Below are 11,179 nucleotides of genomic sequence, written 5' to 3' on the forward strand. Positions count from 1 at the left end.
CTCTCTCTCTCTCTCTCTCTCTCTCTCTCTCTCTCTCTCTCTCCTTCTCTCTCTTTCTCTCTTTTTCTCTCTCCTTTTTTTGTTTTAAGTTTTATCGCGGCGGCGTAGAAACGTATCGAAATTCCGCGTCACCAGTCACGAGTTAAGCTCATAGTATTGACATATCGAAGTGGATCCACTCGTTACTCGCGCTGCAGTTTTGCGGAACGAGACCCGCGGGAGCGATATTCTGAATTTTCGCCGTCATATATGGAAGGCCCGTGAGAAATACGTAGTTCGGGATACGCGCGTTCGCCGCACGCGGAGCGCCATTGTTGCCGGGCTTGCAGCGGATTACAGTAATATGAAATATGTCGCTTCTTGACAGAATTGCGCGAATTACGACGTATGAAATGCTCTCGCAGCGGGCGCGGCTTTATTTTCGCGCGCCGTGCGCGGCGCAGCGCGCGAAACAAATTTTATATCCCGCGGCCGCGTCTTGCGCGTCGGTCGCGCTGCTGCGTTTTTGACACCGCCCAGCAATATGCAATTATCACCGTGCGTAACGGGCAGATGTCATCACGGCGTATTTCCATATTCTGCGAGTCACGCCGCCGAGTACTCTCGTGAGTTCATGCGCGGCTCCGTCCCGGTCGATGAAACGTGACGGACTGCTGTTCTCGCGACATCGCGTCACGCTTCAGGGGAACGCTATCATCCCTCTTGGTGCGGTATCAGGTCAAGGGAAAAGTAAGAACTGTGCTCCTAATGACCGGTAATTGTGCCTAGAGTGAGTGCATTTTAAGTGAGAGGGTTTCAGCAACGAAATATGCCGTACCGACTTTGGCCGCGGAGCGTTCCGCGTAGCCGGTAAATTAGGATCGCGTGCGACTAATCACCCGGTGCGCTCGTTCGCGGAGACGATACCGCAACCATTTCCCTCGCATTCTTTCCGGAACCACGTAACGGTTCCTCTTTGGCCGAGTTCTTCACGTTTAAGCGTTCAGATCTGTCACGTGGAAGGAAGCCATTCGATGGCCGAATGACGTCTAGTGGTTTCTCGCGCGCGCGCGAACATTACCGCTCTTTGTCATTCGTCATTCGCTCTCGTAAATCCGCCCCGATAACGAGAAGTGCTTATTCGGCGAAATCTCATAATAACTATCATTTCGATCCTTTCGGGTTTCAGCGCGTAATGTTATTTCAGCACACCAGGCTCGTCTAAGAATAACAGCCGCGCTGCCAATTCCAATTAATCTTGTCAGGATTAGAGTCGAGATAATCTTGAGTACTCGCGTGTCGGCTATGAAGCATACGTGTTACGTCGCCTGATCGTCTCCGCCTTGTTTCAGATTCGCGATAATGCTCGCTCTCTCGCCCTACCCCGGCTATTATTTCGATAAGGTTGTTACGCGAGGATATACGACGACGCTTGCGGGGGGATCCACCATTTTTTAACGACTACCCGAAAGTAATGTCGCGCGGTGATATAGCGACGGTGGCGGCGGCGTAGTTCGACTAATCATCATCGTTTTTACTATTCCCGCAATTACGTCCCGTAATCGTCGTGTAAAACAGTCCTGTGCGAACGATAAGCGGCGCTGTCGTGCGCTCGTTTTATGAGCTGTTATTTTTGAGTCCCGACGCGAGCCACAACTCGTGGCTCTATTAAATCGTGCACTCGCACGTGGAGAGGTGTGTACGGACGAAGTCGCGTGCAAATTATCGTCTCCGTCGACGGCGTGCGCGCGCGGGTCTTCCTCGGCCTCTTCCGCAATGCCACCACCCTCCACCCTTATGTGAAATGACAAATGGCCGCCCGTTAGGTCGATTTCGTGGTCATTCCGCCGTTGCCCTGCTCGCGCGGCGTTCTCATGGCTTCTCAAGCACCTTATCTTCCCTCAAAAAAAGGATTAATTACCGCGATGCCGCGTAGCTACGACGCTCTCTCAAATGCTGCCGCTGATGAGTAGTAGCCGCTGTCAGGCGCGAGATGCGCGCGGAATGGCCTTTATTAAGGAATATATACAGCGTGCATCTTGCAGGAACTGAATTAGTGATCGACGAGCACATCGTGCGCCGGACTTGTAATTAAGAATTCAACGCTCTTAAAAGTAAAAACCAGTGGGAGAGGGACGATTTTGCTTCTTCTTTTCGGGTCGTTTTCAAAATTCAAGACTTTCCGGTGAAATCTGGACGCTTAAAGCCAAAGGAGCTGAAAAACTCCTCGAAGAAGACAACGGGAATTTGCGTGTCGTGATAGATCGTTCTCGTTGGAAACGCAGATAGTTGTTCGTTTTTGTTTGGCAAGTTTGTTTTGTGCGGCAAGAGTGAATACCTGCTTTTTTCTCTTTCTTTTAACCGGAAATATATGTCCCGTAATAGCTTGCATGCGTTGTGGTCCGCTAATAGCTGTTACGCAAGCTCTATTAAAATATTAACTCGCCGTGATAAGCATTGGCTTACATTTTGCTGTGCAGTCTCTTCATAAAAACATGACGTAGAAAAGGCGGAAGAAGAGATAGATAAATAGAGAGGGAGAGAGAAAGGAGATCCCCTTTATATGGCGCGAAGTATTTTTCGACGATGCGCACGTTAAAGCCGTTCCTTCCGATTTTAGTTATTTACCGGTGGCGCTGTATGCACAGATAATATAATACATATTCAAAAACGGGGAACGTCATAGAGATGCATTTATCTCTCATCGCTGACATTCACCGGTCGCTTTTTCAGAGCGTCAGACCGCGCGAGGCCAGCCTTCATTAGCGAGAAACCAAAAGGCCACACTGTCCCGCGATACCAGTGACGCGGCGAAATAAACGCTCCTGGCCTTATTCTGTGCGAATAAACATGAAAGGATCGTTAATTAAGGCGATGCGTTGGTTACGCGTACACGTACGCGTTACGCGTACGCGTCAGATGTCTAGCAACACCTGTTGAGATATACAGCCAAACGAACCCCCCGTGAAAACGCAGGCTAACATTTCATCGTATCGCGAGGTGATTCCGCAACGAAGCCGAATAATCACGGTTGTAATTAACCGCCGGTTTTGTTGTATCAGTAACGGCCGTGTTAATTTGCATCGGCTGATATTTTCGAGAAAATTCGACGCATATTCTGTTTTGCTTCGAACAGTGCACCCGAGCTGAAATTTTAACTCTACTATTTGGATCATATTCTCAAAAAATATCGTATGTAACATTCTTCAAGAATACGACTCCTGAACTTTCTCTAACATCTATATATCCTGTCGCTTTCTCAATTGCTCGAACAAATGTGCGCTTCTAATTTCAGCTTATTTGTATCTCACAGAGCGAAAGGATTTTACCTGTGACAGCCAACTCTTAACAATGACAGCGAAACGATTAGCTATTTAGCTAAAACCGAATTAGCTGATATTACCAAGTCCTTTGTGTGTAAAGGTCATGATACTAAATATAGACGACATTTGCAGCTTTGTCACGAAGTGTAAATTTCTCTTGGCGTTTTCGCCAATTTTAATACTTTGGACCCTACTTTAGACCTAAACCTTCTGTCTGTATATTCTGAACCTATTCATATATACTGAAAGATCAGTGTACGTGTAATACACATGGAATCGGAAATCCTACTTAATGCCTCTAAATGGCAGGAAACGCACAAAATGCCACTTGTAGATTCCAAAGAGGACCTCTCGGCAAAGCTATTAGATTAAATAGAATCAAAAGGAGCTGATATGGGCTTCAAAATAGACGTTGAATGGAATATTGAGGTCGAAAGTAGAATCAAAATTTAGACTTCAAAGGGAACGCGTGGGTGAATAGAGGGTGAAGTTCCAGCGAGACTCGCCGGCTGAATCTCGAAGATTCAACCTCGGTCGAGTATGTCGATGTTCCTCCTACATTGTGCAAGAATCACGCACGCAATAGCTTTCAGTTCTCTGTAAAATGGCTACCGACTCGCTCGGACGATTGCCTGGAGCTTGGTCTTCCACTCGTTAGCCTCGGCATACAATTGAGCGGACTCTTCGCGCGCGCACTGAGAATCGCTTTACCCCCCACTGAATCTAATTTATCGCTGAACGGCAAGCCATCGCACCGTTCCGTTTATTTCCCCTTTGGCAATAATAATATTGTTAATATTAACAATAACATTCAGTCCTCCCGGTTGGAACGGTGCCATGGGAGCATGATTACGGTTGGCTCATTTTCAACCGTGAACATTGATCGCGGATATCCGCCAATTAGCACGTTAATAGTTCCTATAATTATTGAGGATATAACCAACGATTATCGATCGTTGCAACATTAGTCCCTCTGGTCATCCAATAACGTCACCGATGACGACGTGGCTATTCCAAGTGAGCTACCGCGTTAATACCTCGCTGATCAAGGACGCCGCGGGCACGTTCCGACTGGTTCTTCTTTTTCGCTGGAAATTGAAATTGTGCGAAAACGCCGGGAGGAATTTGCTACGAGGCTGCAAATGTCGTCCATATTTAGTGTCATAAGCGTTACACGCAAAGAAAGGGCTTGGTGGTGTCAGCTAAGTCTCAGTAACTGATTCGAACTTGGCTAAACGGCTGATCGTTCTGTCATTGCTAAGAGTCGGCTGTCACGAGTAAAATGCATTCGTGAGGTACAAATCTATTGGCTGAAATTAGAGGCGCACATTTGTTCAAACAGCTGAGAAAGTAGCAGCTGTTTCTATAAATATCTTATGCACGCGAATCTTGAGCATTCAACTCTGTGAGGAATTAACCTCGCAGAGTTCATGCTACCACTTCCCGGGCACGAGCATTATGTCGTTAATTGTCAAACACCTCTTGTGAGAAGCAAGATGTTACTATTAACTTGAGTAGAAATAAAACTAGTAATCTTTATTTATGGTTCTAATTAAATTAATATGAAAGCTGCGCATTCTTTATGATATTAAATTATATTCTGCCTTACAATATATTTAGACGACATATATTTAGACTCACAATCTAGAGTCCCGAGTTTGAGTCCCATCCGAACAAGGACGAGTTCCTCAAATACAATGATAACATCAAATTAACTGACTTCAGACAAAATAATCGTACATTGCAACGCTTTAAGAAAAGAATTATAAAATTTTTCAGTGAAAAAAATGATAAAATTCCTAGTTAGGAATAGGAATATAATCTTATTGTTGTTTTTGTACTCAACAGTATTGCTGTTTTTCCATCTAACAGAGAATATTTTTTGCTGTAACGCTAGAGTTCGATTAGTTAATTAATTTAGCTTCAATAGCGACGCGATATTAACCGTCCCTATTTCGATAACACATCTCGGCTGTTATACTTTTTCTGCATGCGGATGAATACAACGCGGTGCGTACTTGTCGGAATTAAATACGCGAAAGCGGAACGTCACCGGGCTGCTGCGCGAACAGAGACAAATAGATAGTGGCCCGACGGTTCGGAAATTTCCTCCAAAATAGGGGAATGAAAAAGAAGATGAAAAAAAAAGATTTTCGCGAAAGTGCGAAATTGGCGTCACATTATTTTCAGCCTCACGGTCGTGCGAGGCCGTACCCCGCTATTGAAACTCCAATTTTTTCTCTTCACGTCCCCGCACAGCGGAACATTCTTTTTTATCGCACGGCTATAAATTTAAGAGGAGCTTAACGCCGTGGTTTAATTAAACTAGTTTAGCCGTCATTCCCTGCCCTAAGCCTTCTCCACGCGCTGCGGCCGAATCGATCGAGTATCTTGGTCTCACATTTTTCTTTTCCCACTTATCCGGCTTGTAGAGAGGATTACATTATTTTTGAACGATACACACTGTATAACATGTCTATTGTAATCATAGAGATCCGTCTGCAGAAACTAAAGATAGACCAACGCTGTCTGAGAATTTATCGACGGATGGCTGCTCCGAATGCGTCGAGCAGTCAATAATACACAGAGAAAATATATATCTTCGTATCATTGATTTATTATGTTATCAATTAGATATTATTGTAGCAATTAGATATTATTGTATTATCGTCGTTACACGACGAGAGCTGGACGAGCGCTTTAGCGCTTCAGCTTTTTGCCACGTAGGAGATCCCTATGCGAGTCGGTTGTTATCATTCGGGTAAGGTATAATAAATAACTTATAAATTTCTTCGGCCACGCTCACATGGCGTGTATCTTCGACATAATTAACTAACGTGTCTTTGGAAGCGTGTCGCTCTTATGAAAAAAACACGGAGGAGCGTCTGCCAAATCGAGGACACGCGCGTGCTTCTAGATGAGTGCTCGACGGTCACTTGGAATTTGAATAATGCCGTAGATTGTCGGTAATTTACATAATTGCTGAAAAATCGCGTATCCCGCGACAGACGTATCTGCTTTTCTCCGCACGTTATCTCTGGAATCGCAAGCACGCGTTGTGCGAACGACAAAATTAATACGAATCGTGTAATAATGGGAGATTTTAATCAGAGAACGGTACATTCCTATCGCTAATGATATGCATCGACCTCGCGCGACCCGAATGAAATTCCTGCGATCATGGTGGTTCTGTTATGTGATTCACGTATCCATCGAACGAGACACACACGAGACGGCCGATAAAGTCCGCGAGCGGCGTATCATAGAGTTCAGATAGCAGTCGCGGCCGCCGAGCCGAGATGCACACGTGATTCCGCGCTCACGCCTCAAGGACGTGTGTCTCGATGGGTGCGAAACGGCTGGTTAATTATCGGGAACATCGGGGAGAACGTTGCTAATGATATTCAGAAGCACCATTCCATTTATATTCCCTTCATCGACTATGTCGCATGAGTTTCGAGGAGTCGGCGTTCGTCGGGGAAGCGCGTCGGGACGCGGTCGAGCGAAACTTCCTCGGATGAGGTCGACGGTAATAATCCGCTGTTTAAAGTTCCCAACAGCCACGTGACGAGGGAGATTTGGAGTGGAGATTTGATTTAATTCGTCACGTCACGACCTTCAACCCGCGGAATACGCGCGACGGAAAATTCAGAATACCTCGACAACCCTTTCGCCGCGAAGGGAACGATCGATCGATAGAGAGAGAGAGAGAGAGAGAGAGAGAGAGAGAGAGAGAGAGAGAGAGAGAGAGAGAGAAAGAGAGAGAGAGAACGGGGGAAGGAAGTGCCGTTGAAAAAATTTCACGGACATTGCATTCTTAACGCAACATTTCGCCGCATTCTTCTACGGAGGATTTTGCTTTTTTACATTACTTAGAGTCGAGAAAATCGCGCTTGGCGCGCCGTTTATCGTGTTTACTCGAATTCCATTACCCCGGACAATCCCGTTGTCTAATCCGTCAGAGCTATTATCGACATTCCAGCGGATCATCGCTGATTTGTCGGCGGTGAGCGTCTCGCTTCGCCTCACCTCACCTCATCCTGTCTCGATTTCGCGAAAGGGTTGAACCCAGTTGTAAATCAGGTATAAGCAGTGTGACGTAACGGGCAGCATTACTCACTCGGCTTATCCAGATCCGATAGTTCCACCGACGGCGAGTACGCCGCGGCGGCTGCCAAGACCAGCACCATCGTCGTCGTCGTCGTCACGACACTCCACCGCCACCTCCACCACATTTTGTCCCCCTTTCACGCGCACTGCACACACCCTCGACCCCCTAACGGCCGACCCTGCTCGCACCCCTCTTCAGTCGTTACGTAGTCGCGCGGCCGTTGCGAGCCGACACTAATTGCAACCCCCAACGTCGCTGCCGCTCTCGCCGTTGTCGTTGCTGCTGCTGCTGCTGCTGGTGCTGCTGCCGGTGTTGTTGCTGCTGCATCGCGCCGCCGTCCACATCGTCCGCTTCTCTTCGCCGCCGTCGTCGTCGTTGTTGCTGCTGCTGTTGTCGTTGCTGTTCACCGCGAAGCAACACGAACGATGCGTGGCCGCGTCCCCTATTCGTCTCGTCGCTCACCTACCTATCTTCGTTTAATAAAACGCCAGCTATTTGTATTTCCAGGCGTCTCTCAAGAACGAAACGCGAGACTCCTAACGATAGCGTGTGCTATCGCCACTCGGCGTTGCCATTCTATAAAGCGCGATCTTTGTCTTCCTCACATCGTGTAAGGTGATCGCCCTTTGAAGATCTCCGCGATGATTCAAGTGTGCAGTCGTTTTTCCGCTAGATTTTCCGATTTTCCCGATGATATTCTCCTTCTGTCACGTTCTCTCTCTATCTGTCTCTCTTTCACTCTCCCCCGATAAAATTTTTCCGCTGAATACCGATGGATATAATTCTTTAAACGGAGGTTATGAGCAGTTGAAACTTTATTCGCTCCGGGCCGTTGACGCCGTTTGTTATCCTTCCTCCTATTCCGTGATCGATGCGTGCCCCGTTAGGTAAATTTGTTGCTGCCATAGGATTTCACGGGTATGTTGGGCGAGCAGATGATCGCTGGATTTGCGCGGATAAACGGATCCGTAGCGGAGCAAAGCTTTCGCTGACAGCCCTCTGAGTGGCGATTGTAGTTTTATTGTCCGTAACGGGGGAGGGTGTTGCAGCACCCGACAGTGGCGGCGGCGGCGGCGGTCTCCTCTCGAGGGTGGATCTTCGGATTCCGAGTGCGCTTCTGTCTCGGCGCCTGTCGCAGTTCCTACTAATGCATTCGATCGCGGTGAACCACCGCGAAATGAAATGAAATGTCCGTCAGAATGCGAGCGAACATGCAAAGCGGATTCGGCGCGCTTTGGGATTTCCGTCGAAAATCCGCGCTATGCGTCCACTGAGTGCGCTCGCGCAACCGACTTACGAGTTCGATATGTTTCCGGAGCACTCTGGAGAATTTACAGGGCGCGTCCGTTTCCGACGACCGTCAAATGCCTCTTCCTCCGCGACGCCCGATCAATGGGACGCGCGGCGCGGCTCTTGAAAATAAGCAGACTCTAAATCGCGAAAATCATTCGAATCGTCGTCACAGATCGCCCTCGATTTCCCCTAAACCACGCGCGTGGGTGATCGAGTGGAATAAAGCAGCGGCTTCTGTCGGGCTAAGCTGACTGGCTCGCTGACAGCGATGTTCTCTTCGTCTCGCCGGCTACCGGCGATCACTCACAGGTCAGAAATTTCGTGGCACCGGTGACTCACGAAACGAAAGTCATCGTTTGGGTCATCACGCAGCACTGTGAGTGTACTTTCCGTTACGCTGTGCCCCCGTGTGTCGATCTAGCCGAACATCAGCCGAGAACAGAGCAATGAACCGCAGGTGTATCAACGGGCAAAGTTAATCGCGATACTGCAGTCGATGCTGTATCGATTCAAGCACAACCAACAGTCCCGACCGCCGCCAGCGTATAGCTGTTGAAGCGAACACGCTGCTGTGCAGACACCCGACACGGAATTTACTCGGTACACACGAAACGCGACCGATCCGCGGGCGATTTTTTCTCACACGCGTGTCACCAGGGATTTCGCGCGCGCAGTCAGGGGACGGATGGAGAACACGTGCGTTCACGACTCGTGAATCGCTCTCTCGACGCGCGTCTGCAAGTCGCAGATCCTGTACACCCCCGGGATTGACGCACGAGCGACAACGCGGTCGGTGCGAAGAGTCGCGAGTCACGTGCGTGGCACGCACTCTTGCCGAGTGAATTCCGATAATATTTCGACGATCGCGCGCACCTGAACACTGAGGAACGGAAGGGACGCTCCCTATCGCGAGGACGCGTTTTCCAAAAGTCCAAGCTCCCGGGTCATCGGCCGGCACTTGCGGAGCACGTCGAGGCGATCGACCGGGCGACCCGTACGCGACAAGCCCGCGCGATTTCGCGGCAACTTTGATTCATGGATCACCCGTGCGCGCAGTTTGTCATCGAGATGCGCGCCGATAAACCTCCCTTGCGACGAAGCCACATCGAGTCCTGACCCGCGGCGGCTCGGTACTGAAACCATTGAATATCGCGACGAGCCGTCGCGGTTGTTTCGGCCGACTCCGCTCGCACTCGGCTGTTCTCGGGCACGCTCGCGCCGTTGGTCTCATTCTGGACCCTCGACCTGCTCGCCGCCTCTCGCTCGCTCGCCCGCGCGCGCGTTTCCGCTCCGGCTCCCACATTCGGCGCGTTTCTTCCGTTCTCCGGTCGTGTCGCGGCGGGGACCGCGATGATTTACCGGCGCGGCTAATGAGTCGCGCCCGTAATCGCCGCGTCGTGGTCCAGGCGCGTACGCGCCAACACGTAAGGTCTTCGACGAGACGGGAGAGAACGCCACGCGAAAGTCGTGAGATGGTGGGGCGAGAGGAATGCCAGGGTCGTTACGCTCTTATGAATACGATGAGATTTCATAGCAGATGAAGAAATTCCACGCGATCGGAGATCGAACTGCTTTTCCCCTCCTTTGTCTCTCCCCTCTCCCTCATTGTTACAGTAGTCAACACCATGTGAGACTGAGAAAACAGACGTGCGAATATACGAAACACGATACTTGACAGTTAAACGCGACACTCGCTAATTAAGCAAGTCGCCAACTAACTCCGCGGAGCTGATTACGCTATTTATATTTATCACGTGTATTCACAGTTTACTCGCAGTATATCTATTTAAAGGTATCTCTTCTAGAAGAGGACCGCGCGCGTGTTCGCGGAGAAAGAGGATATTGCACATAACGATAAATATGTCCTGAAAGAATAAGAGCATGTACTTACATCACGGGGTGCGCTCATGAGTGTGTTCATGAAAACTGGTAGTTCGTGCGTACCCAGTGCATGCACGAGATAACAGCCCTCGAAGCTCCATGACTACGAGAACTCCCCCCCTCAATCACGATAAATTCCGGCTTTCGTGTTTCCATCGCTATCGGCAATCGCCTGCAAATCACTTCCTAATCCTCATCGAGTAGGTATCCGCGAAGGTACCTTTCCTAAATCCGCTTTGACTGCCGTCTAAGAATGTTTCCGCGTAGTATGCCGTATCGTTACTTTTGCATCTCTCGCTCGGCTCTGATATTAAATATTCAAATGAATTTTTTCGCTTCAATTCGCAAGTCGCAAGTCTCTTCTCGCAAATGCTGCACTTGAATGTTGTGCAACATTTTGACGTAGCGCTGTACGTAAGGCGATTTACCTAGCTACGCAACTATGCAGTAATTTCACTTGCCATCTAAAATCAAAGCGATCTTCTCTCGCCCAAAATACCTGTCACTTGCATACACTGCGCACGCATTCGGGTGAGAGAATGAGAGAGAGGGAGAGAAAGAGAGAGAGAGAGAGAGAGAGGGAGAGAGAGAG

General features: G+C 48.9%; 1 protein-coding gene across 2 annotated transcripts in view; it reads right to left on the reverse strand.

The window, feature by feature from the left end:
• Positions 1-11,179, reverse strand: part of LOC116843938 (hemicentin-2-like) — a 205,718-nt gene that overhangs the window by 125,322 nt on the left and 69,217 nt on the right. Inside the window, exon 1 of one of the 2 annotated variants that reach the window (XM_032814891.1) lies at positions 7,423-9,823. The exons of the other annotated variant lie outside the window; for it this stretch is intronic. Within the exon in view, the coding sequence (XP_032670782.1) occupies positions 7,423-7,537 (115 nt within the window). The 5' untranslated portion in view covers positions 7,538-9,823. Of the gene's footprint in view, positions 1-7,422; positions 9,824-11,179 lie in introns of those variants that run through there. 2 annotated transcript variants of the gene reach the window in all.

Source organism: Odontomachus brunneus, unplaced genomic scaffold, assembly GCF_010583005.1.
Source record: "Odontomachus brunneus isolate Ranch 3 - 2012 unplaced genomic scaffold, Obru_v1 Obru_scaffold_037, whole genome shotgun sequence".
Lineage (NCBI taxonomy): Eukaryota > Metazoa > Arthropoda > Insecta > Hymenoptera > Formicidae > Odontomachus > Odontomachus brunneus.